The 26,608-nt window shown below is 51.6% G+C and overlaps 2 protein-coding genes across 3 annotated transcripts in view; one reads left to right on the top strand and one right to left on the bottom strand.

The window, feature by feature from the left end:
* The window catches only part of SOCS7 (suppressor of cytokine signaling 7), a 32,422-nt gene extending 29,236 nt beyond the window's left edge, over nucleotides 1-3,186 (bottom strand). For both annotated transcript variants that reach the window (XM_036930382.2, XM_036930383.2), the window contains exon 1: nucleotides 2,015-3,186. In XM_036930382.2, coding sequence (XP_036786277.2) covers nucleotides 2,015-2,982 — 968 coding nt within the window. In that variant the 5' untranslated portion in view covers nucleotides 2,983-3,186. The remainder of the gene's footprint in view (nucleotides 1-2,014) is intronic.
* Nucleotides 3,187-7,931: 4,745 nt separating this feature from the next.
* On the top strand, nucleotides 7,932-23,605 carry GPR179 (G protein-coupled receptor 179). The gene is made up of 11 exons (XM_036930466.2): nucleotides 7,932-8,990; nucleotides 10,755-10,863; nucleotides 12,506-12,593; nucleotides 13,002-13,237; nucleotides 14,017-14,085; nucleotides 14,460-14,569; nucleotides 14,851-15,089; nucleotides 15,266-15,404; nucleotides 16,057-16,162; nucleotides 16,699-16,845; nucleotides 18,222-23,605. The coding sequence occupies exons 1-11, from the start codon at nucleotides 8,200-8,202 to the stop codon at nucleotides 23,298-23,300; spliced, it is 7,113 nt and encodes a 2,370-aa protein (XP_036786361.2). The 5' UTR covers nucleotides 7,932-8,199; the 3' UTR covers nucleotides 23,301-23,605.
* Nucleotides 23,606-26,608: the final 3,003 nt, after the last annotated feature.

Below are 26,608 nucleotides of genomic sequence, written 5' to 3'. Positions count from 1 at the left end.
AAGCAGAAAATATTCTATCTCAATTTCTCTTGTCTTCACTCTTTTCCAAAAGGACAGGAACAGACAGGAATCATTCCCATTTTACAGATTAAAAAAGGGGGAAAGCAAGAACTCAAAATTGGCCTGCATCCCACAGCTGATGTTTGGAGTTGTAAATGAAATCTAGACATTCACATTCTCTGTACAACATGCTGCCTCCAAACAGCAGTCAACCAACCATTCATACACAAATACCTAGCTCTTCTCCAATTCATCAGAAAAAGCCGTTGGACCAAAAAATGTAATTCTCCAGTGCCCTGAACTAAGCTTCTTTGCAGAGCTATAGCCCAATTTGCTCTGCAGCAGAAATCTGTATTGTGCTTAGTTGGGAAGGTTGGTGACAGAGCAGCCAATGACCATAAAATTCTGCTTCCAAAGGCAAAAAACCGTATAATGTTATATGACTTTTCCTCTTCCTAACCTATTAGACATAGCAGCTAATTTCACGCCACACCTCATATTTGGCGTCTCTGGAATCTCAGACTAAGTCTTGGTCAATACAGAACAAAGGCAAAGCAAACCACAAGAAAATTAGCAATCTATCCTATGTTATTACCCTCAGCTTCAATCCTGCCCTCCCCCATCTGATGAAAATTTCATCTTTACTGGTTAAGTGGAGCATCAAATGTAGAGCCAACTACAAAAAAGTTGTTTCAGCAGCCACACACTTTTTGGGGCCTGAGCTCCCAGCATGAGTTCATTGGGAAGCAAATGCAGAAACACAAGTCTACCTAAAGGGGCAACACGCATCAACCTACTTCTTGAGGGAGTTTGGTTTGGTCTGAGGGTCAAGAAGAGCCCCTGGCACAGCTGTTCAGAAATGGCAGCAAAGTTAAATTGACCTCACACTTTCCTCTTGGAGTACCCAAGTTCCCTTGAAATGACAAGTTCATGGATGCCTGGTTTCCAGTCCAGGTCACACTACAGGATCAAGTGGTAGAGCTTTTTAAAGATTCAAATTCCTAGGCCCTTAGACATACTGATCTGCTTCCAAAGCTCCACATGTGATTGTGGTGCACAGTAATGTTCTCACCTTATTCATCTACCTGTTCTTTGGCCTTAAGTATGGCTGTGATGTGTCTCAAGAATCCATCACACAAGCTGCACCAAAACTAATTCCAATCTTTCTAAGAACCCACTCATCAGCAGCGCAAACCACAAAAGCAGTTGCCACAATGGACTCTCATTTCATTGACACGAAAGTTGACAGCCTTCTAATTTACAGATCTAACACTGGATGTCAGAGAGCAGTCCACCCTTTAGAGATGCAGAAAAAAAACCTCAATGTCTAGGTTTGGAATTTTCATCAACTGGCCTAGAATTCAGGCAGCAATGTCATACCTCACACTTAGAATTCTCACATGGACTTGAGAGCAAAGCTATTTTCTATCCTTACAGATAGTGGTCAATACACAGCTTAGGATGCCAAGTATATCTAAGAGACCAACCAGGAAAACATTACAACTTTAACAGAGATGCCCAATGGATTGATGGCCTACAACTGCACATTATATGTCACATCACTTGTATGCACGAGTGTGAAGGGGGTAGGGTGCTAGTACACAGAAATAACGAACAAGGTGGTCAAATAACCAACATGCAACAACTTTTTGCCCCAAAGGCCAAATATTTCCAGCACCCTCCAGGCCAGGAGTAATGGTAGACAGACACCTTGGGAAAACTTTAAAAGCCAGGCCGGAGTGGGAGATAGAGGTGGCGAAGGTGGTTTCAAATCCTCTCTCAGAGAGATGCTAACCAGCTGAGAAGTGTCCAGGGATGGAGGGGTGAACTCTTAAGAGTGAAAGCTGTTCCCACAATTATTGCTGACTTAATGGGTAATGTCACCACCTTCAATCCCAAGTTTCTGCCTCCTTATGGAGACCGTATCAGAAGAACTGTCAGAATCGTGTTAGCAGAACAAAAGAAAAGCAACAAGAAAAGGAAGTTTGTCAGCCTGCCCCACAGCCGGTCTCACCTCCCCGCGTCCAGCTCCCGGCCCGCAGAACCTCCCATGTCTGTCAAGCTCGCAGCTGAAGCAGCCAGATCTCCAGACGGCCTCTTGCCGGCCCCATCCCCGCCGCCGGAGCCACCGTTGCAGCTCTTCGTGCGAAAGAGGCGACTGAGGCGGATTTTAAGGGAGCCCTTCCGAGAAGGGCCTGCGAGCGGCCGGAGGGGCTCAGGAGGAGGCGGCCGGGGAGGTTGCAGCTGTTGGTCGCCCCTACTCAATCGCCCTGGAGGGACCAAGTCCTGCATCGGGAAGGGCACCGGGGGTAATTCGGGGCCTGGGGGCTGCAGCAGAAGCCGGCCGCTCCCTCCTCCTCCGCGGCCCGGGCTGCTGAGCTCTTCTTCCGAGCAGCTGTTAGTCTCCAGGCTCTCCGCTTCCGACTCCAAGCCCTCCAGGACCAGCAGCGCGTCGCTCGTTTCCGTGGGGTCCTCCCCGGCCTGCGGGGCGGCAGTAGGCGGCTGGGGTTGCGGAGGGGGCAGCTGCGGGGGGCACGGGCACGGGCAGCAACCCCCACTGACCGTCTTGATTCCCGGCCCTGCCGGCTGCCCGAGCCCCAGAGCCGCCAACTGTGCCTCTAGTCCAGCCGCCGGGCCCCAGGTTCGCTCGAGCGCCAATCCCGGAGACAGGACCTTGGGGTCCAGGGCACAGCGGTGCCGGGGACACAGCAGGTCCGAGGCTCCCGGCTCTGGGGCTGCCTCTGCGTCCTCCTCCTCCGGCGGCCGACCTACGTTGCGGAACACCATCAGCTGCGGCGGCCGAGAGCCCCGCGGGCCGGGCCGCGCGAGGAAGGGTGGTGGCTGGGGGCCATGGCCCGGGGGCGGCGGCGGCGGGCCTGGTTCGGGGGCCGCCTCTCCATAGCCGAGCAGGCGGCTCAGGACGCGGTACGAAGCGGCCGCCGCCGCCGCCGCCTCGCCATCCCGGAGCTCGGCCCCCTGCATCGGGGAGAGGGAGAGAGGGAGGGCGGCTGGGAGCCGGGCTGGGGTGGGGACTAGGCCGGGCCCCGCGGGAGCCCCGCCCGCCGCTGTCCCCGGAGCGACAGCGCTAACGGCCGCCGCGGCCTCTGCCTCATAGAGGGGGGCGGGGGGCGCGCGGAGCCCAGCGTGAGCCCAGGCCGCGCGCCGCCGCCACCGAGGACCGCCCCGTGTTGCGTCACTTCCGGGGGTGTGCACGCGCCGGCCTTCATGAAGGGGGACGTTACGCGCGGCCTGGGCCGCTATTGGCAGTGAACTGTTCCTCGCCCGACCGTTGGTCTCCTGCCCGACCCTTGCTTTTCACTTCCCGGACGCTCAGGTCGAAGCCGCACCTCCCCGTAAGGTGGAACGGGCCTGGAAAGCCTGATCTGGTCCTAGGAGAGAGCTGCTGGCCTTGGGAGTATCTCTGGTTCTAGTCCTGCCTATGTCGCTTGCGATATGTGACCGTGGTGGAGTCATTTCTTCATTGACTAAGTGTATCCCCTGGCATCCAGTGAATATTTATGGAATGATATTTGAATGTGTTACATACAGACCCAGTGGTGTAACTGATAAATGTTCGACAGTCAACTCTGTAGGGGAAGAAGGGGAATTTATGCACCTGTGAACAAGTATATATGTTTATTATAAATTGTACTGATGTAAAAGATGTGTAATACACAACTTATAAACAAATATACAGTTGCAAATTCCATATAACCAATGATTTTTACAGAATCCTTTCATTGATTTTCGCCAAAGGATAGCCAACCTGTGGTTTCAATTGACCAAGGAGTGTAATTGCAACATCAATGTTGATGTTTTCTTACATGTCAGTGTAAGAGGAAAATGAGAAACAAAGAATCTTAGCTGTCACTCACAGAAGCAAGTTCTTTGCTGAAACAGAAAGCGATTTTTAAATACTGAAAGAATATTTCTTCAGTTTTTGTGCTATTCACAATATAGTGGCTATAGGCATAACACATTAAAATTAAATCTGAATGGCTAATACTTTCTCCATGACTTTCTTAAGTCTACATAATTGACAAAACAATAAATCCTTGATTTGTAACACTTGCTGGTTTCCATAGAGTGAATCCTCCCACCATGGGTAATTTCAATCTACCGACTTGACTTTACTGAACACAGTTAAAGAGAGATGGGCAGTAGTCTACCATTAGGTTGTAGTTTCATCATGTGATGTAGTAACATAAATAACCCCAAGAGCATAGGTAAATAATAATGGTAAAGTAATTAGGAAGTGATGGCTTTTGATAATTTACCACCCTTGTTTTAGTATCGTGTAATTATAAGTGTATAGTTTTTAAGAGTGGCTGTTTAACAACTGGCTTGCAAAATACCTGAAATTTTAACAATTGGCTTTCACAAGGCCTGCATGAGCCAGCTCCACAGCTAGACCTGTTTTCTCATCTGCAAAATAGGGATAAGGATTGCTGCTGTACTTACTTGAAATCATGTTATGAAGATCAAATAAAATCAAGCTGCTTGTGTAGAGAAGATAAGACTGGAGGAAGCCTAGTTAGGAAACTACTGCAATCATCCCATGAGTGATGTTGAATATAGAGGATAGAGAGGAAGGATCAGCCAGCAGAATTTAGCAACTTAAGTATTAGAGGGTGCACTGAGGGGAAGAGAGTCAAGCATCTGCTAGGAATCCTGCAGCCAGAGACCTTGACCTTTTTAAATGGATATTTGTCCATAGGTTGTGATTATAACCCTTCATAGTTTCCCATTGTTCTTAAGCTAAAGACGAAACTCCTTAAAGAGGCTTGTGAGGTCCTGTGTAATCTGACCCCTGCCTCTCTCTGGTCTCCTCTCCCTTCAGTCTCCACCGTGTTCTCTCTCCCCTGTAGTTCTAGTCCTCTGTGGGGTTCACACACATAAGCTCATTGCATAAGCTTTTCCCTTTCCTTGAAAGGCTTTTTCTCTCTCTTTCTGCTTAGTAAACTCCTAATCATCCTTCAGATTGAATTTACTCCTTACTGCCTCAGGGAAATCTCCCTGCCTGGGCACTTGCTCCCCATGAAGATCTAAGACCACTCTCTTATGTTGTACTTACTTGCACAGTTATAGTGTGTCGTCTATCTGTGGGGTTATTAAAGTCTATCTCCCTACTAAGCTGTAACCTCCAGGAGGACAGGGACCACATTTGCTTTTTGTCCATCATGGACTAGTGTCAAGGACTGTGCCTGACACAGAGTAGGGCCTTGATACATAAGTATGGAATGGTTGTTCAACCTTACACCTTGTAAGAATCTTCTGATAAATATTCATTTCTAATTAGCACAACAGTATTAATCCTTTCTTGCCCATGAAGAAGCTGAAGCTCAGAGAGTTACTAAGACCCACAGTTCAAAAGGTGTGGTGTAATTCAAACCCAGCTCTGTCTGATTCCAAAGATTTTATTTTTTACCATCTCCCCCTCAGCTACCTCTTAGATGTCACTCAGATTTCTGGTGGAAAGAAGGGAACTTACAATAGGATTACAGAACACCTGAGGCCAAGAAGACCACCCAAGATTCCCAGCTGTCTCTGGCCCCCAGAACCAGTTACCCCAAAAATGCGAGGTTTGTAGTTCTGCAGCGCCCTCTGCTGTCCACCTACTTTCTTGGCTGACTTCTGTCAGCCATCTGGGATATCTCCACCTGCGCAGAGCACACAGCAACACAGGGGAACACTTACGGACTCCAAGGCAGGGTAAGGAATGCTGCCTTTTTCCATTTCCTGAAGTGTCCAGGCCTGTAACCCAGGTCCTGGGATAAACATTGATAAACATTCCTTTTGCTCCAAGCAAAGGAAGTATATCTTTGTATGAGCTGGATTTATGTGTGTTTGTTGAGCAGGTTGTATGTCTACATGTACCTCTTTCACTGAGGGCTATCTATGTAAGTGATCTCTGTAGTGGTAGGACCCTAGTTTAAAAGCTTTGTGAAGAACAACTCAGAGAATCTAAACCAGTCCTGAGATTCACTTAGCCATTCAGCAATGGCTAGGCCTTGGGGTCCGGTGACCACTGAGGCAGGCATAGCCACTGCCTCTCTGGAGCTTGCCATCTCTTTTGAGTCCTAATCATGCCATTTCTTGGATGCGTGACCAAGAGCAAGTAATTAAACATTTTTGAATCTGTGTTTGATTTGTAAAAATAGGTCAATAATAATCCACCCCCCCTTGATGGAGTTTCTGTGGAGATTAAATGAAAATTCACATGTAAATGCTCAAACATTATATAAACATTAGTTATTATTATGAAAAGCTTCTGGGTGGAAAAAAACAACTTACTATTATGTCTTCACCCACTGTGTTTTCTTGGCCCTCTACTCACCATAACCCGTAATACCAGGAATGTGGCGTGGGTCACTTGCTCCCCTGTCCCTCTCCCTCTGTTGGCACACAGAATCAGAAGCCAAGGAGAGAGCTATGAATGAGCTATGGATGGTCTGAGCCCAGTGACCACTCACTGGTTTTGTGGCCTTGAGAAGTTCACTTTGCTGACATTTAGTTTTAGTTTCAGTGTCCTTCTCTCTCAGAGAAAGGTCTCAGTTGTAGGCACTTCTAGTTCTGACATCAGAGGGATTCTGCTGGGGGTTTGGTCTCTGGCCCCCTTCCCTTTCTCCCACCTCTTACCTTTCCACTTAAGAGTTCCAAAGCAGAATTGTTGTTTGCAAAGGATACGTGCAAAGCAAGATAAATTTTTAGTAACCACCACCCATCCCTTCCTGCATAGTGATCTAGGACACCAAAGGTTTAAGATGGGGGTGGGCAGCAGTGAGAAGGGAAGCCGAGAGATGGCACATGCATGTGGATCCAGATGGCTGGTGAGGGGGAGCACATCAGCAATGGAAAGGCAATAGAAGAGGCAGGGTGAGGAAGGTAGGGGCTCATTCTGTGGCTGCCCACAAGAACTGACACCCTTCTGGATCCAAGGAGGCTGCCGCGACAGTACTAACTCTGGCCACCCCAGCTGTTGTGTCTGATGGTGGGAAGAATGTGGGCACTAAGAAACCCAGGAAGAGCAAGAGGTTAGGCAGAGTTTTCATGAGGAAAGGATGGAGACAGGGCTTAGGATATCAAAGGCAGAAAATGAAGGTAGAAGAAACAAGGAAAACTGTTCAGTTTATTTTCCCCTGCACGCATCACCTCCCACCACCAATGGGCCCTGGTTGTTAACTCTGTGGTGCAGAAGGAAGGCGCCCCCAGTGGGGAGGTGGAGATCTATCGGCGGCTCTCACTATGTCAAGAACAACTGGGTGGTGTTGGGAAGTCCCTTCACCTCTCTGGATCTTGATTTCTTCCTCTGTAATGAGGCTTTACTAAGGTCTCTGAGCTGGAATAACAGGGTGATGGCAGTGGTTGGACGGGGCCATGTAGAGGAGTCGGAGCTCTGGGTTTGAGTCTCAACTCAAAGTGAGCAGCTACATAATCTTGGGTGAGTCTTTGATCCTCAGTGTCTGCACCTGTGAAATAGGGCTAAGCATAGTCACCATAGTGGTTGGGGGGAAGATCATTGAGATAACACGCAAGAAAAACACCTTATAAATAGCCAGAGTCTGGACAAAGATTGATTATGGTTATATTAGGCTCTCTTCCCCACCCTCGCAATCCCCAGTCTCAAATTCCTGTTCAGCAGCATTGTTAGAAGGGCACAGCCAGCCAGAGCTGTGCCAGGAGGGGCAACTTGGTCCTTTATCACGCCCATAGCCACTGCTGCCAGGAGGCTGAGTGGAGCAGAGGGGTGGAGAGAGGGGCATAGGCTTATCTGTGGTTGCTATGGTGCCCCATCCTGGATTTGCCCATCTCTCCTAGTGGAGCAGAGGGCAGAGGGAGGGAGGGAGAAAATGCCTGGTCCCTTCCTCTCCCCTCCAGCTCTCCCTCTCTGGAGCTGATGTGGGCAGGGGAGGTGGGGGAGGGAGCCTAGATCCTGGATAAGAGGGGGAGGGAAGAGTGGTGTGCCAGGATTAAGAGGGTTTGCAGTGAGGGGCCACATGGAGAGAGAAGGGGCAGAGCCCTCATGCCTATATCCAGAAGCCAGCTGATGACGTGAGAGAGAAGAAAAAACAGGCAAGACAGAGCCAGCGTGAGAGAGGGAGAGAGGAAGAGAGAAAGCAAGGGTAGGTGTGGAGCCAGGCAGCCCCAGACTTCAGCCAGCCTCTGCCTGGTCTCTTCTGAGCTGCCAAATCCTCCAGGATGGGCACCAGGGCAGTGGTCATGCCCCCTCTGGTGTGGGGGCTGCTAGGCTGCTGTTTCCTCTGCAGCTGGGCTCTGGGGGATCCACGGCTGCTCCACTCTCTGCCCCCGCTGTCCTCCCCAGTCAAGCCAGGATCTGTACCTGTGTGGGTATCTCCGGAGGGGCCTAAGGCAGCCCTGGCTTTTCTCTACTCTGGAGATGCCCGACAGCTCTCAGGGGCTAATTGCAGTGAACGCTATGAAGCCCACGGGGCAGAAGGCAAGCCAGGGCTCCCCCCAGTCCTATGGAGGGCAGCAGGCACCCTTACCCAGGCTGCTAATTTCCTCAACATGCTGCTACAAGCCAACGACATCCGCGAATCCAGTGTGGAGGAGGATGTGGAGTGGTACCAGGCACTGGTCCGCAGCGTGGCTGAGGGAGACCCAAGGGCCTATCGTGCTTTGCTGACCTTTAACTCTCCACCGGGGGCCATTCACCCACAGCTGGCCCTGCAGGCCACCCGGATAGGGGAAGAGACCATCCTTCAAGACTTGTCTGGGAACAGGGTGCAGGAGAGCCCAGCTGAGGCCCTGGACACCTCTGCCCTGCAGAAGCGGGTGCTGACCAATGACCTAGGGAGCCTCGACAGTCCCAAGTGGCCCCAGGGGGATGGATATGTGGGGGACATGCAGCATGTGAGACTGTCTCCTCCCTTCCTGGAATGCCAGGAGGGCCAGCTCCGTCCAGGCTGGCTTATCACACTCTCAGCCACCTTCTATGGACTTAAGCCAGACCTCAGCCCGGAGGTCAGGTAAGTGGGATTTGGAGGATTGGATGCATTTGTAGGTATGTGCATGGGCCATTTAGCATGCACATGTGTGTCTGGGGGCACAGATGCATGTAATTGCAGTCAAATCTGGGAATCTATGTGTTAACACATGCAGGTATGTGTACAGACTGTGTGTGAATCAAACCATTTACACATAGGCATACACATGTGTGTATGTGTAGAAATGTGTGCGCATAGCCAGACATAGGTCTTGTTCTCCAGGTCTGAGTAGTGTTGTGAAGCAGAAGAGGGCTTAGTGTGGATGACAGTGACAGTCCAGGCACCAGACTTCCTGCAAGAGCCAGGTGGGCCCTCCAAGAGTCCAGCCCACTACTTTCTAGCCATCTAGAGCATAAAAGTGGGCTTCTCCAAGGGAAGGAGAATTTTTGCGGGGAGGCTTGGAATCACTGCCCTTTCTGCCCAGGAGTTGGCCAGGTCCCCAGGGTCACACCCAATGGCTATATTCTTACATCAACTTGGTTCCACTGTCCTTCCTGTCCTGACCCAGATACTTAATGATATTCCTCAAATAATTGACCTCCTCCCTCAACCAGAGTAAAGAGGTGATTGGGAGCTCTGGTGGGAAGGAGACAGCAAATGGCCACAGTACTGCAATACATTCAGAAATCAACATTGTTTTCCAGCTATGTGTCTCTAGTAGGGGTCCCTTCCTGCAGGAAGGCAGCCTGGCTTATTGCCGGCTCTCATCCCCTTCAGCCCAGAGCAGAGGTTAGGAGTCCTTGGGCCAGGCAGCGCCATTCCTTATCTCCCTTGCTGTGATCGAGACGTGGTTTGGGCAGAGTGGGAGGGTGGTCAATAGCTGAGGTGTGTGTGTGTGTGTGTGTGTGTGTGTGTGTGTGTGTGTGTGTGTGTACACATGCAGTGGGAAGTGTGAAAATCTCCTTCAGACCAGATCATCAGAGCCCCAGCTCCCATATATCTTTTTTTTTTTTTTTTTTTGTGAGGGCATCTCTCATATTTATTGATCAAATGGTTGTTAACAACAATAAAATTCTGTATAGGGGAGTCAATGCTCAATGCACAATCATTAATCCACCCCAAGCCTAATTTTCGTCAGTCTCCAATCTTCTGAGGCATAACAAACAAGTTCTTACATGGAGAACAAATTCTTACATAGTGAATAAGTTCTTACATGGTGAACAGTACAAGGGCAGCCATCACAGAAACCTTCGGTTTTGCTCATGCATTATGAACTATAAACAGTCAGTTCAAATATGAATACTCATTTGATTTTTATACTTGATTTATATGTGGATACCACATTTCTCTCTTTATTATTATTATTTTTAATAAAATGCTGAAGTGGTAGGTAGATACAAGATAAAGATAGAAAACATAGTTTAGTGTTGTAAGAGAGCAAATGTAGATGATCAAGTGTGTGCCTGTAGACTATGTGTTAATCCAAGCTAGACAAGGGCAATAAAACATCCCATATATCTTGACATGCCTCTACCCACTGATAGAAACCAGGACATGCTAGGATGTTGAAAAGCCAAGGGAAGATGGGGACAACCTTGGGGGAGGGAGACTGTTGCCCGTAGAGACACTGAGAGCTAATGGCACTGGAGAAATGAAATGCATTTGTTCCCTCTTTCCCAATACATTCCAGCCACTGTGCTAAATAAAAGCTTGCAAAGCTTGCATTGCCCCATAGTCTGGGGCTCAAGGACACATGTCCGCTTTGGCATCCTTCACTGTACAGCTAACTCCCAATTCACGCCCTAGGGGGCAGGTGCAGATGGACATAGATCTTCAGAGTGTGGACATCAATCAGTGTGCCAGTGGCCCAGGCTGGTACTCCAATACACACCTGTGTGATCTCAATACCACCCAGGTAAGCATGAGGATGGGGAGCGGGGACTAGGGTCATGCCTCCCTCCCCCTTTCCCATGACTGCCACCAGGTCCTAGAAGCAGCTGACAAAGGCACACCAGCCTCTCAGGGCTTCAGGGGAGCACCTAGTGATGAGATAGAGATGAGATGAGATGTTAGGCTTTTTATAAGTGAGGATACTGACAGCCTACCCCTCCATCTCCCACCCAAGTCACCTCCATTCCTTTGAAGTCTCAGTTTGCCTCCTATCTGCTCTCCTTTTGGGTACTGAGTGCTCCAGAATCCCTCCCCAGGGCCATATCCTGAGCTTCTGTTAATCATCCCCTTTCCTTCCCCTGGACCATGTTCTACATGTCAACAGAGCTCTAGGTTCCTTCTGGCCCACAAAGGATGCTCTGTTGGTGTTTATTAAAATAAGTGGAATTGCTGGTTGGGGTATGGGAGGAACTTAACAAAAGAAAGAGCGTAAAGGGCTCTGGGACTGGTGATAGTGATGGAACCCAGGCCAGATGTTGGCAGAAGCAAAGCCATGAATGCAGGAAAATCTGGATAATGGAAAGCAATGGCTGGTAATCCTGCAAGCCCAGTACTGGGAACCTGGGAGGCCAGGGAACTAATCTGCTCCCTTGTTACACTGACTACATGTTTGTTCCTGAGCTGAACCAAAGCCAAGGCCAGCCCTGCAGCCTGCTGGGAGGTGGGGCACATTTGAGCATCTGTTGCTCTTCAGGGTACATGCATTGCAGCTATAAATCCAGGGGTGGAGAAAGGCTCCTATGGGCCAATGCACTTTTAAACCCAGCCACATACAGGTCTCTGGGTATGCATTTAACTAATTGTGTAGACTGTGGCAGGAACAGAGTAAGTTCAGTGGTCTGGGCCAGAGGGGAAGCTGGGTCACGATTTCAGAAGCACCACCCTCTAACCCTCCTTGGTGATGTCAGGGGCTGGACAGGAAATCTCCCAGGGTTAACTCTTTCCTTTGTCCCACTGCTGTCTGTTCCCAGTCACTCCCCACAGCAGATCTAACCTCATCCATGTGCTCATCTTCCCTGACTGGCTCTGAGGTCTACTCTGTTCCCTGCTGTGAAAACATCAGTGGGTGGAGATGAAATAAAGAGCTGGCCTTGGCATCCCACCACCCTGGCATTAGCCTGGCACTGGGGCTGGGGAAAGCAGTCCTATACCAAAGCCAGACAGCCCTGATGGAGGAAGCTGCTCCTCCATGGGGGCCTTTTCAGCCAACCTGTGTGCCAAAGATGGGGACCCTTTGAAGAAGGATGTAGGCACACTGGTGTGGTTGGACTCAAAGTTCTCACTACTTCCATCTCTGATAGCACCTTGTTCCAGCATTAGCTGGACACTGGGAAATGAGACCTGTGAGGCCCCTGCTACTGCCAGTCTGAATAAAAGGGTGATATATTCCTGTACTCTGCTTGGGGGTCTCTTTGAGAAGAGAGACTGTGTTGGGGAGGGGACAGAGTTTCCCAAGACAGAAAGCTTCTCGAGGACTAGGGAGGGCTTCTGGGGGGCTTCCCTAGTGTGGACCCTAGTGATATAGGTAAGAAGGTAGATGGACCCTCTATCTCTTCCCAGGAGGGAGGTTTAATATAAATCCCTATGGTGTTTCATTGTCTCCACAGTGTGTCCCCCTGGAGAGTCAGGGCTTTGTTCTAGGCCACTACATCTGCCGCTGCCGACCTGGCTTCTATGGGGCAAGCCACTCCAGGGGTATGTCACTGGGGTGAGGGCCAGGCACATTTTATAGGTTGGGTTGTTTGGAGGTAGGTATCTGGGCAAGAAAGACAGTTGGGGTGAGACACTGGGAGGAAACTTGTGGGGCAGGGGAAGCAGGCACGGTCCAGTTTGGGGTGTCTGTGTCTTCTGAGAAAGCCCATAGCATGCCGACCTGATGCAAGCTGACCTTGCAATGAGCCCCAGCATGGTAGCCCCCATTCCTGTTAGCTTGCCTTTCCCTGAGAGTACAACTTCCTCCTTCCTCCCCTCCTGACCCTAGCCCAGAGGCCATAAACCGCGGAAGGGCAGGGAGAGGGCTGTGGTGGCCATTGGGAGAGAAGGCTGGGATCCTAGGATGACCTAGTCATGACCTTCTCCCTGCATCCATCTTGTTCTTTTTAGGGTTAGAAGAGAGTACTGCCCAGCCTCCTGGGCAATTCCGGTCCTCTCAAGGCAGCTTTGGGAGGCTGCTGCAGTGCCAGCCATGTGCTGAGGGCTGCACCAGCTGCAAGGATGCCACGCCATGCCTGGTAGAGGAAGGCCTGGCACTGCGGGCAGCACTACTGGCCTGCCAGGCCTGCTGCATGCTAGCCGTCTTTCTGGGCATGCTGGTCTCCTACCGCTACCGCCGGAGCAAGGCAAGGAAGGCCCCACATGGTTCTCCTCCACACAGGTGCTACCCATCTTGGGCCCCTGGCTTCACCTGACAACCAGAGACTGCCCAAGCCTAGAACTTGGGAGAAATGGGTTCTGGTCTTGGTTATTAATCTAACTTTGTGACATTATGCAAGTGACCTCACTGCCTTAGACCTGCCTCACCTGTAAAATGAAGTCATTGATTCAAAGCATCATGTAAGCACTAGATATGATCTGACCCTCCTGAGGCTCCCAGTTGAATGGAGGAAGCAGACGTAAATAAAATGACAGCACCATGAGACAGGGGTGAGGACAGAGGTGTGTCAGTTACTGGGACTGCTCAGAGAAGGGATCCAGTTGGCCGGGCCCTGATGGCATGGGACTTTCTGGAGAACGTGACATTTGAGGCAGGCTTGAAGTTCAGCTGGATGGTTACCAGGCAGGGAAGGGGTATCTAGACAAGGGAGCAGTCTGACCCAAAGCCTGGAGGAACGCATGAGATCCCATCTGGCTCCAGCAACCTCCCATGTGAGGCCAGGTTTGCAGCACGGCCTGGGCTGGGAGGGGCACGGGGTGGAGCGGCAGGGGCTAGTGAAATCTTGGCCTTAGCCAAGCTTAGTGTCAGGGGAGCTAAGAGCTTGTGGTGGGAGTGCAGCATGGCAGAGAGTAGACCGAGTATTACAGGGCAAAGCCTAAGCCCAGGGCCACTGAGTGACCTCTAAAACAGGCCAGAGACCCTCCTGCATCCCTGCTTACATGCCTTGCTTTTCTGGGTTCACAGAGGATCCGGGCATCTGGAGTTGTTCTGCTGGAAGCCATCCTTTTTGGATCCCTGCTGCTCTACTTCCCTGTGAGTTTGTGGCCAGAGGCTGATCCCACTGGCCAGGATCCCTACAGTCTCTACCTGGCATCTTCCAAACCCCAGAATCCTTCCTCCTCTCTGACCTCTTGGTGGCACTCAGAGACCTCAAAATCCCCCTACTCATATCCACAAATGGCCAGCTGGCATAGTGAGCTCTGGAGCCAAATAGTTCAGGCTTAAAAGAACTGTGACCCACTGTGTGACTTGAGACAAGTTACCTAACCTCTGTTTAAGCTGCAACTTTGCAGAATGGAGGTGATGATGCGTGTATTGCTGGGAGGATCAGCAATGTGCTTAGCATAGGCCTAGTGCAGAGTGGTAGTGCAGTGGAGAGCAGCTGTTTTTGCCCCCCTCCTCACCAGGTCTTCATCCTGTACTTCAAGCCCAGTGTATTCCGCTGCATTGCTCTCCGCTGGGTCCGGCTGCTGGGTTTTGCCACTGTCTACGGCACCATTATACTCAAGCTTTATAGGTAGGGTCTGCGGCAGATCTTGCTCTCATGCTGCTCACCCCAGGCTACCCCAGCTCATTTCTGGAATGGAGTTCTTCACAGCCAGCCTCTTACCAGCTCCATTCCCTGTGCCCCCAAGGCCTGCCCCCATCACTATAGCTCCCTCCTTCATGTCACTTTTTTTGGGGGGAGGAGGCAGTAAACCATGGAAGGGTTGGGCAAACAGGCGTGGAGGGGAGGGAAGCAATGGACAGAGGCTGGAGCCTGGCCCCCTCCCCTTCATCCCCCTCACACCTCTGTAGAGTGCTCCAGCTGTTTCTGTCTCGAATGGCCCAGCGGGGCCCCCACCTGAGCAGTGGGCGGCTGCTGCAGCGTCTGGGGCTGCTCCTGCTGTTTGTGGTGGGCTTCCTGGCTGTGTGGACATCGGGGGTCCTGGAACAAGGCATCCAGCACACGCCTCTGGTGACCCGAGGCCACACTCACTCAGGCCGCCACTTCTACCTCTGCTACCATGACCGCTGGGACTACATCATGGTTGTGGGTGAGTTGCTTCCACTCAGCCCAGCCTCTCTGGCCCTCAGCTCTGCACCTCTAGGGGTCCTCTTATCCTGGTCCTCCTGCTAGGTAACCAGACCCCTGGCCCAGCTTCCCCCAGCATGCCCTACAGAGAGAGAGGCAGCCATGTGCCCAACTCTGTCCCTCCCTACTTCCCCACAGTTGAGATGCTGCTCCTGTGCTGGGGCAGCTTCCTCTGCTATGCCACCCGGGCTGTACCCTCAGCCTTCCACGAGCCACGCTACTTGGGCATCGCCCTGCATAATGAACTGCTGCTCTCTGCAGCCTTCCACACAGCCAGGTGAGGACGGGCCCCTCCTACCCATGACTCCTCCCACCCTAACATAACTCACCTCTCCCAGGTGAGGGTACCTTCATCCCATGGCCATCCTTGCAACACTGCCATGCCTCAGTAAGTGAGGAAGACCCACCACGTATAGCTCTCTCCCTACTCGATAGATACCCTTGCTGCCCCCTCAAGCTTCCCAACACCCACAAAGAGGAGCATGCCCCACTCCTAAGCCACTTCTCCAGTACCATCATGCTCCTTCCCACACATGTTCAATTCTCCCTGCCTTCTTCCCCCTCACACCTCAGCTGGCCCAGCAGCAGACCTGCTATGAATATCCACAAGTACCTGGCCCTGTGGTGTAGAATCAACCCACAGCACAGTCCACAACAGAGGTGTGGAGCATGATTCCGTGCTACAGCCAGCCAGAGAAGGGGAGCTGGAGCAGTCTGGGAGAGCTTCTTGGAGGTGGAGGTTAAAGTGAGCCTTGAGGTAGAATCTACCTCCTAGAGAGGGCAGGAAGAGCGAAGAGTGCCCTCCTTGCCCTACCGGGCACCTCCATGGAGATCAGGGCTGGGGATGGGGAGGTGAGCCAGTGAGCCAGATTAAGGGGGAAGAGGCCCTTTCACCAGCAGCCAATGATCCCCTCACTCCCCACCCTCAGGTTCATGCTGGTTCCCTCCCTGCACCCGGACTGGACCCTCCTTCTCTTCTTCTTCCACACACACAGCACAGTCACAACCACACTGGCTCTGATCTTCATCCCTAAGGTGAGGTCTTCCCACTCCTGGGGGTGAGGAGTCTCCAGAACAAAGGGGCACTGTGAATGTGCTGCCGCTGCAGCGCCTTCTCCAGCTCAGAGTGAGGATGGCACCCTGGGGGTGCAGGCGCTGAGCCACAGAGGTCCTAAGCAAGGGGCCCACCTGAGCAGACAGGCGTGGGGAGGAAGCTACTGTGCTTCTGCCTCCAATCCCTGGGCAAGGAACTAAGTGCTGCAGCTGGAGGGGTCCTTGTATCACAACTGGATGTTTGGCAGTCTGAAAATCAACTTGGAAGCACTTAGAGAGTTGGGGGAGCTGAAGGACATGGCTAGGGATTGTTGGGGTGGGGGGCTAGGACCTCCCTGGTCTTTGAACTGGAGAAAAGCAGGGAGGATAAGGGGGGAGTAAAACTCTTTGGACCCCTGGGATTGCAAATCAGAGAAAGGGATGAATATTCACAAAGTAAGATGTAGTCCACGAGGCAGGTGGAATGGAAGTGAACAGGAATGAAGGTGACTCCTCCCAATCATGCCTGCGCTGGCCAGTTCTGGAAGCTGGGGGCTCCTCCCCGAGAGGAGATGGTGGATGAGGTGGACGAGGATGAGCTGGACCTGCAGGGCTCAGGCTCCTACCTGGACAGCAGCACCGCCTCAGCCTGGAGTGAGCGCAGTCTGGACCCCGGAGACATTCGGGTACCTGCCACCCTCCCCGCCTCCTTTTTGATGGTATCTGCTAGGCGCTGGGCAGGAAGCATTGCTGCCCTGCCTCCTGGGTTATGTGCCAGTGCGGGCCCCTTCCCCTGCCCCTAGCTTTCCTCTCCCTAACACCTGCCTCCTCCCTTCTCCACACTTGCCCTAAGCTGCTTCCCCTGACTAGTCAAAGGAGGCCAGACACCACCCAGCTGGAAAGACCCCAAAAGTCCCAGAACCCAGATACCTGAGGCTCAGGCCACTTGGCAAGTTAGAGGCAGAGCCATGAGTGGAGCTCTAATCCCCCCATCCTCCACTCCCATTCAGCAGTGACATCCTGTGAGGAGTAGACTAAGAAGCCCCTCAATCCCCAGCACACTGGGGCAGCTGGGTGACCTGAAGGCCAGCTGTGGGGCAGGGTAGTTCAGGCAGTGAGAGGCTATCAGAGAGTTTCCACACAAGCATCCCCTTTTCCTGGACCTGGAAGTCTAGAGAAAGGAAGTTCTTCCTGAATCTTTCATCAGGAGAGCATCCTTACTCTTATTTTTCTGCTTAGGAGTATCATTATTTTCACAGGAATGCTGATAGGAGGCTTAGAGGGCAGGAAATAAGAAGACCTGGAGGTTTAACCCCATTGTTTTATAAAACCTAAGGTAGAGGAACCACTTTGTTTTCTCCATCCTCTCCACCTCCACCGGGACGTTGTTTAGAGCTCCCAGTTCCCAACTGGTCCCAGCTGCCTCTGCCTCTCTTTCCCCCTGTGTCCTCCTCAGCTTTGGGCTCCCTGGGTATGGCCCTAGTCCAGCAGAGAGGCCAGGGAGTGTGGAGGTGCACTGCCAAAGCAGTGTCACCCTGGCCCTCCACTAGGGGAGCAGCAGCCAATCTATTCTCCCTGTGCTGGCTCTGGGGAGAAATCCAAAATATAGGGCTGAATTTGAAGTCCCCTTCCATCATCTGCACTTTTCATGCTCTAGTCCCAGCATTCTCATGTAATCCTCTTAAGGAAGCCAGCATTAGGTGTCTAGTTATTGTTACTTCACAGAAGTACAGGCTCAGAGTTTAAGAAAATAGCCTTGAGGCACATGATGGGTCAGCAGCCTCAAACCCAGGTTCCTGTCCCCCAAGCTGGTGACCTCCCCCCAGTCCACAGAGAAGTGAATGCTCACTGTGTCCTCAGAGACGAGTGGGTCTGGCCTAGAACTAGGGTGCCTCCTGCAGGAGTAGAGAGGTGAATCCTGACAGTTTTCAAAGCAGGATTCCCCAGAGAAAATGGTCTAAATAAGGGCTGAAGGGGAGAACAGTGCAGCCAGGGGATGGAGAGAGCTTAGCTTGTCCATTGGAAGGTCAACTCTGCTCTCATCATTCCTCCCTCCCCTCAGGATGAGTTGAAGAAGCTCTATGCTCAGCTAGAGGTCCACAAGACCAGGGAAATGGCTGCTAACAACCCTCACCTGCCTAAGAAGCGGGGCAGCGCACGCCAGGGCCCGGGCCGCTCCTTCATGAGGTACCTGGCCCAGTTCCCGGAGGCCCTGAGCCGGCAGCACTCCCGGGACTCACACTCCCCCGGCCGCAGCAGCCTGCCCAGCTCCTCCCGCCGCAGGCTCCTCAGCTCCAGCTTCCAGGAACCCGAAGGGCCACCAGCTCTGCGCAAATCCCACAGCACCTACGACCACAACCACCGCAGGGAGCAGAACCCGCCTCTCCTCGACTCTCTTCTGAGGAGGAAGCTGGCCAAGAAAGCCTCACAGGCAGAGAGCAGGGAATCAACAGAGGGGCCCCCTGCCCTGAGCTTCAGGTCAGCCAGTGCCCACAACCTGACAGTGGGGGAGAGGCTCCCCAGAGCCCAGCCAGCCTCTCTGCATAAGTCGCTCAGCGCTGTGACTGGCTCCAGTGAAAAGGCCCTGCTCATGGCCAGCCAGGCCTACCTGGAGGAGACCTATCAGCAGGCGAAGGAGCAAGAGGAGAGGAAAAAGGCAGAGGCAGCCTTGGTGAGCCCCATGCGGAGGCTATCAGCCAGGAGGCTAGAGCGAGCTCAAGGCTTTCCCCCGTCAGCCCCACCTTCCCCTGCCAAGAGCAGCAGCATGGACAGCTCCCACACCTTTGGGAAGCTTCATGAGGAGGCTGCAAAAAGGCTGCCTCACTCACCCATGCGGCACCAGGTCTCCACACCCATCACAGCCCTGTCTGGGGCCTGTCTCGGAGAGCCAAGGATGCTGTCTCCCATCTCCACTTTGGCTCCAGCTCCAGCCCCAGCCCCTGCACCTGTCATGGCACCAGTCCTAGTACCCCACCAAAGCCCTAGCTTACTCACCTACATCTGCCCCTGGGAGAATGCAGAACTGCCAGTCAAGAAAGAAAACATGGCTCAAGAAGGCCCCTCAGGGCCAGAGCGAGGCAACTACCTCCCTGCCCCAGTTCGGGCTAGGTTCTGGAGGGCCCTCTCTGTTGCAGTAGAGAAAAGAGGGGCTGGGGAGAACGGGATGGAAACAGAGGGCAGGTATCTCCAGGGGGAAGCTGAAGACATGGATGAGAACAGGCCCAAGGTCTCTAAATCCCAAAGCCTCAAGACCCCTGTTCAGCAAGGCTCCATGCGCAGTCTGGGACTGGCTATCAAGGCTCTGACCCGTTCTCGGAGCACATACAGAGAGGAGAGTGGGGAAGGGAGACCTGAGAAAGAGGAGAAGGGCAGAGCTTCTGGAGAGGGTGTTGGAGCATGCCCCAGATCTCCCAGGCTAGACCGGCTCAAGGTGATGAGTAAGCAGGCTGCCCTTGCCCCCTGTGATGATGAGTTGCTCCAGAACCAACAGAATGCTCACACCAGCAGAATGCTCCAAGTCTGTCACCAGGAGGGCAGCAGGGAACAAGAAGACAGAGGCAGGAGGACATCCCAGGGTCTAGGAGAGGGGAAAGTTGAGACAGCAGGGAAAACAGGGCCTGCCACACCGAGACAAGTCAGGCAGTGCACAGCTGGGGACAAAAGTGCTGAGCAAGCAAAAGAAGCCCCTGTGTGGTGTCCGGAACTGCCCAGAGCTGGCCTCCAGCCCCTGGCCAGTGCTGACCACAGGGCTGCAGAGGTATGTCCCCTGGAAATCACCGAGTCAGAAATGTGTCAGCCTGACAGTAGCAAGGCTGAAATCTGCCCCTGGGAGGTGAGTGGAGCCCCTGAGAAGGGGACATTAAGACAAGATCTAGGAGATTCCCAAGAAGAGAGAGGGAAAGCCTCAGGAAAATCAGAGCCCAAAGATGTGTTTGCTGTTGCTCGGAAAAAGCCAAAGAGGCTGGTCAGGGGGCAGGAGGCAGTGTGTCCCTGGGAGAGTGCTGATCCCAGGAGTCTTTCCTGTGTGTCAGCCCCTCAGGACTCTGATAAAACCAAGGGCAGGTCTGAGAAAGTGGGTATTGTGGAGGCCAGAGTGCTAGCGAAACATCAGCAGGAAGTCACTAGCCCAGAAGCTTCTACAGCTGGCATTGCTAAGGCAGAGCTCTGTCCCTGGGAGGCAAGTGAAGGAGACAATGGGAAACCATCCCAGGAGAGAGTAAAACAGCTCCCCAAGGAAAAGCAGAAAACCCCCAAGAAAGCCTTTTGGGAAGAGCAGAAACTAGGTGGAGACTTGGAGTCTCTGTGTTCATGGGAGAGGACAGATTTCCGGGGTCCCTCAGCAGTCTCTACCCAGACCCCAGGAAACCTTGGTTACCCAGAGAGTTTGGGCAATAGCATCACAGAGGTGTGTCCATGGGAGGCAGGAGATGCTCCTATCAAGAAAGCAGAGATCTGTCCCTGGGAGCTGGGTGATGAGGGAGTGGGGAAGGAAATGCTGAGTCAGGGGACAAGTGGAGACCCTCTCCAGGAAAAGGGGAAAACTTCCAGAAAAGGGCTCAATGGAGAGATGGGGGAACAAACTGGGAAAGCAGTGCAGAAACTGAGTCAAGAGCAGGGGTTGGTGTGTCCCTGGGAGAGCATAGCCCCTGGGCACCCCAGATCATGTCTAGACAATTCCTCATCCAAAGCTGGTGGCCAACTCCTCAGCAATGGAGGAAGCAGAGTAAAGCAGGTATATCCACGGGCAGATCTCAGGCCAGAGCTAAGGGACACACCACTTGCCAAGGCAGAAAGGTGTCCCTGGGAGGTTAAAGAGAGAACAGAGGATTGGACATTGGGACAGGCATCACCAGAAGGAGAACCTCAAAAGGATAAGGATAAAATGCCTGGAACATCAGGAATCAAAGATGTCACAACTTGGGAAAAGCCTGAGGGACAGATCCAAAAGCAGGAAGTGGTCTGCCCTTGTGACAGTATGGACCCAGGCAGCTTCTCTCCACAATCATGTCCGCAAGACACAGATAAGCCCAGAGCCAGTTTCCAAATGTCAGGCAGTGTGGGAAGCAAAACTGTTGAGATCTGTCCCTGGGATGTGGAAGAAACCCTGCCTGCAGAGATGGCAGAGATCTGTCCCTGGGAGGTGAGTGCTGAGGCAGGGGAGGAGAGGGCTTTGGGAGCCGAGGCCAAAAGGAAAATTTCAAACAAAGCAGGAAAGACTTCTGCAGATTCTAGACCCAGCAAGATGGCTGTTACTTCTCCAAAGAAGCTAGAAAGACCAGTCTGGGAGCAGGAGGTGGCTCGTCCCTTGGATTCAGGGGATTCCTCTCAGCATTCAGACACTCTGGGCACTGACAGGCCAAAAGCTGGATTCCAGGGACTAGACCACGCATGGAGCAGGCCAGCTGAGGTGTGTCCCTGGGAAGTGGAGGAAGCACCTACTAGAGAAAAAGCCGAGATCTGTCCCTGGGAAGTAAATGAAGGAGCTACTGGAAAGGGACTGGATCAAGAGACAGGGAGTGATTCAGCAGGGAAGAGGGAGAAAACTCTAGAAAAAGGGAGCCTCACCTCCCAGGGAGAAAACATATCAGAATGGAAGACAAAACTGAGTCAAGAGCAGGAAATCATTTGTCTTTGGGAGAAGAAGGACTTGAAGGAAACTTCTGCTCAGGCTCCTGAAGTCTCAGACTTGTCCAGCAGCATGAGCAGCAAAGTGGCAGAGGGACACTGCTGGGAATTGAGTGATGAAGCAGCAAACAAAGGAGACCTGACACAAGACCCAAGGACAGGCTCCTTCCCAGAACACATAACCCGAGAAAAAGCTCCATCTTCAAAAACAGGAGAATCCACTACTGAAGATGGGATTCAGGCAAGCACTGAGCTACAATCTCTCTGTCCGTGGGAGTGCATGGCCCCAGTAGACTACTTCTCCCACCCAGACAGACAAGGCCCTGACCGATCTAAAGCTGGCTCTCCAAGACTGGTCAGCGCTGGGCGCAAGCTCGCTGAGGTGTACCCATGGGATGCCCCTGCCTTGGCTGCCCATAAACCTGACAGCAGTGCCAAAGCTGAGATCTGTCCCTGGGAGGTGATGCAAAGAGTCCCTGAAGACGGGGTGGGAGGAAAGGATGGAAATGGGAATCCTCAAGAGGAGAACGGGAAAGCCCAAGGAAAACCAGAACCCAAAGCTGTGGCAGTTCAGGAGAAGCCAGACAGGGCAGATGGGAAGCAGGAGGGTGTGTGTCCCTGGGAGAGTCAAGATCGTGGGGGTCTGTCTCCACAACCAGCCCCACAAGCTTCAGATAGAAGCAAAGGCAGTTCAGAGGCAGCAGGCAGTGTGGAGGCCAGGGTAACAGAAGTGTGTCCGTGGGAAGTAGAAGAGACTCCCTCTGATAAGAAAGCAGGAATCTGCCCCTGGGAGGTGAGTAAAGGAGCAGCACAGAAAGGGGGGCTGGAGCAAGAGGTGGACAGAGACTCCCCCGGGCAAGGAGAGATGTTCCTTCAAAAGGCAGGATCTAGAGGAACTGAAGAACACTTTCCAAAAGAAGCAGCAAAAGTCAGCAGAGAGCAAGAGAGAGTCTGCTCTTGGGAAGGCACAGGTTTTGGGGGCCTCTGCCCCCAGCCAGATGCTTTGGACACCGACCGGCCCACAGTCAGTCCCTATGGAGCAAACAGTATGGGGAGCAGGGTGGCAGAGCTGTGTCAATGGGAAGTCACAGATCCAGAGGGAAATAAAATAAAGGGCACCATGGCAGACACTGGGCTTTGGGAGGGAACTGAAATCCCATCTGAGGAATCCAGCCTCCTTGCTTTAACAGCAACTCCGACAGAAATATTTTCTCCTACAGCTCCAGATAACCCACCATGCCCTTTAGTCCACAGACCTCAGGATAATTTCCTTCAGGAGAGCAAAAGCCCCCACCCAGAGGTGAGCAAGCAGGCCAGTACTTTTACTCTAGAAGGTGTCAGAGAACTCCAAGGACTTCCAGAATTTAGGCCAAGGACCAGCTTCACCCCAGAGCCAAGGTTCCAAGAAGCTGAGGCTCAGATGTCTTTTTCCTTAACTGACCAAGGAGAAGAAGCTTCTAAAGCTGAACATGGAGAACTCACCCCTCCAACTGTCTACCCTTGGGATCAGGAGTAAAAACTACATCGGGGGAGCTAGCTCTCGGGAGCCAAGGTCCATTCCAAGTCCTGGGTATTCCCAAAGAGCTGAATCAAAGACACTTGGCCACTTCCCATCTCCAAGAAGGCCAGAAGATAGTTCATTCCAAAGATAAATTATACAAGGGGGTACAGCTCAGACCCCAATAAAGTCCCACCCTCTTTACTTCTAACCCTTCTTCCTGCTCCAGGGAGCAAAGGCTGGACCCTCTGCTTCTAATGAATCCTCCCCTCCAGTTAGAGTATGCAACACAGCCCATCCACCTGTGTCTGGATTCTCATCTGTAAAGTATTAGTGGTGCCCAGCCCACATTTTCTCATAGAGAAACCCCATTCTTTGCTGAAGTCTATGAAAGACCATTTTTTGAGAAGAAACTAAACCAAGTGAGGCATTGGCAACACAGGGACTGAGGATCATAGAAGGCTATAAGGTGACCAGAGGAAGCTTAAGAAGCCACTTACGAGTTAAAGATAAATCGGAGGAAAACCTTAAATGGCTCAAAAGAGGAGTCTGAAATGCCTTAAGGACCCTGTCATTTTGCCTTTGACCTCATTTCTGCTTTAATGATCCTCACACCTACTCTGTTTACTGCTGAAACAGAGCTAATCAAGCACTTTTACATTCATTTCAGCATCTTAGCATCCAAAGCAACATGAGAGCACACAGATGGAAAGGCAATGGACGGCTTCAGGCCCTCCCCACACTGGCCAAGGGAGTTCCCCCTTCCAGACACCCTCTCTCCCAGTTTAAGGAATATACCTCTTGCTAGCCTTTTCAGAGGGTCTCCCCTTCTTCCTGTCCCATCTTGTGGCCAGTCTCTGGAGTTCATCTCACTGGCTCACTCTCTTAGCCTTTCAAGTGCTGTCATCAGAGGGACCCCTCTGTTGTCAATGTAACTGGAGCAAAGGAGAATTTCTAGTTCTGATGTGAGAACCACTCCAAACTCGCTCAGTAACAAGAGGCCCACATCAGTATCCTTTCCAAGAAGCCTGAGAAAGAAACAAGGCCTTGTTTACAGGCAGCACTATAACTGCCCTCAGAGTAGTGCTACAGGGCAGGTTAGAGGCTTGAGGGCTGGGAAAGGGCATTGTGTATAAACAAAGCCTTCTTTCTTAGGGAAATCTCTCTCTCAAGATTTTTGCTTGGCTCTATTCTCTAAAATCAGCTCAAGCTACCCTTGCTTAAGTGGTCCCAGATAACAGAGTTGCTGGAATTAGATAACATTACCAGAGGGAAAAAAACACTGGTCAAAGGATTCCCAGCATTGGCAGGGGTGAGGTGGGTGTGTAAAAACAGACTACACATTAAACATGGCAGAGCTAGGCAGGGGCACTTAAGATGGCAGTAAGCACACCCTCGAACGGGACATACTGATGCAATTCATGGAGAGGAAAGAGACAAAATGAGGAGGCCAAATACCCAATGGGAAAAAAATGAATCTGCATGTAAATACTCCAGGCAGCTACAGGACTTCACAGAAAAAGCAGCACAGTGCTCCACTTCCAAAAAGCAGAAGGAAAGGAGTAACCCACTCTTTCAGGGACCAGACACCCTTGTTCTCATATGTAGGCCCTCCCACTTGCCTGGGTCCTTTACCCTGGGCTTTCAGAGCAGCAACTGAAGTGCGTAGTTGCTCCAGGCTCCAGCTAGCCAACCCCACAGCTTCCCAGCCAGTGAGAATTTTGCAAACTGCACCTCAGAACAATTCCATGGGTCTAGTCTAGTGGGGAACAAAAAAGTTGTCCCTATAACCACTGTTTATGAAATAAACCACAGGGAAAAAATAAAAGAATGCTTTTTCTTGACCATTGCAGTTGGTTCTAGCTTATTTGTTATGATTTTTTTCAATGTTTTTAAGTAGGAACAGTAGACAGGTAAAGAAAGAAGAACTACGATGCAGCCTTCAGGACCTTGGATCTGGCTAATTCTCAGCCAGTGCTCAGCTCGGTGGCTGGCACTGCAGATGGTCTCTGCCTGGCCCTTTAAGCCAATTCTTTACATCTGAGCCATTAGCTCAGCTGGATTTGATCCCAACGGGACACAAAAATTGCACTCCTCTGGCTCCCTGATGACAGCTATTGCTTGGCTGTTTTGCAGGATTACCTAGAGACTCCCGAGACAGACTGAGGGGAGTGGGGCAAAATGGCCTTTTCGAAGTACTGTTTTTACATATTCAGGGAAATCAACGGGTCATTTGCCTATTCACTTTGTTTTTGTTTCTCTGCTTCCCTACCTCCCTAGATTATCTCCCCTTACTCCATACTCACTGGCCGTGGATGCTGCTCAAAGCACTTGCTTCTAATTTTTGCCTTAATCCAGGGTTTAGGCAAATGGGATGTGACCAAACCTCACTTGGGCAGCAATGACGCAAAGTGATGTACATTTTAAGCCAAAAGGGTTGCGACTAAGTAGCTGCTTTGGATTAACCTAGCAATGCTGCCTCTCCCCTCAGCATACACATATTGCTTCCACAGCCAGCACTCAGCAACTATTGTAAAAACACATCAGTGTCCCCCAGTGTGGTCTGGTCTGCTTGCTGCTTTGCTGAGATAGTGGTTTTAGAGAGACTGAGCAGTTAGGTTATTCTTGACTTGATTCCAGTTTCTTTGGCCTCTATTTTCAGGACAAGGTCAGAACCGATTAATCCTGACCTAATGATAGGCTCCTTAAAAGCAAATTCTAGGCTTGAGAAATAGAGAGCATGAGAATTAAGGTCCTGTTTTTTAGGGGGAGCCCATGCTGGGCTGATGAAAGCAACAGCCAAAAGGCCAAGCCTGCTGCTAGTACAGAGTAATTTCCCTTGTCATACTTTGGATGACCCAGGATGCATGAGCAGGTGAAGTCCCACATCCTCCTCCTGACAGCCCAGCTGGAGCTAAGGAATAAGGAGGGGCTGGGCTATCTCACTCCACCAGATTCATAAACTGGTATATGTGCTTTCCCAATGCAGGAATAGTCACTCCAAGGAGTGCTAGAAAGAGGGAACAAAGTCTTATAGATGGATTTCCCAAATGTATTTACTCCTCCATGGCCCCTGCCTTCCCCAAACTTTCTGGATCACACCAGGATGATAACACAATCCAAAGGCTGAGGAATAAATGATTTCTTTAGATTTACATTCTTCTATGAAATACAAATGCTGATTAACTGGGTTAGTGTATGAGAAAAGAGCCTCTTATATCAACATCATTTTTCCCAAGTCTGGATTTCCTGGATGTCACATCACTCACAATTCAGCTTGTCTCCCATTTCTGCCATTTGAAGGCTGGTCTACTTCCAGCCTGAAC

The sequence above is a fragment of the Manis pentadactyla genome, chromosome 4 (assembly GCF_030020395.1).
Source record: "Manis pentadactyla isolate mManPen7 chromosome 4, mManPen7.hap1, whole genome shotgun sequence".
Lineage (NCBI taxonomy): Eukaryota > Metazoa > Chordata > Mammalia > Pholidota > Manidae > Manis > Manis pentadactyla.
The sequence above is the reverse complement of the archived record's forward strand: the minus strand, read 5'-3'. Positions and strand labels throughout refer to the sequence as shown.

What these genes read in the sequence shown, in the direction of transcription:
- GPR179 (XM_036930466.2), top strand. Translation starts at nt 8,200, where the DNA reads ATGGGCACCAGGGCAGTGGTCATGCCCCCTCTGGTGTGGGGGCTGCTA. An exon ending in GTGATCTCAATACCACCCAG is followed by an intron (nt 10,864 to 12,505) that starts GTAAGCATGAGG and finishes TTGTCTCCACAG; the next exon opens with TGTGTCCCCCTGGAGAGTCA. An exon ending in GGACTACATCATGGTTGTGG is followed by an intron (nt 15,090 to 15,265) that starts GTGAGTTGCTTC and finishes ACTTCCCCACAG; the next exon opens with TTGAGATGCTGCTCCTGTGC.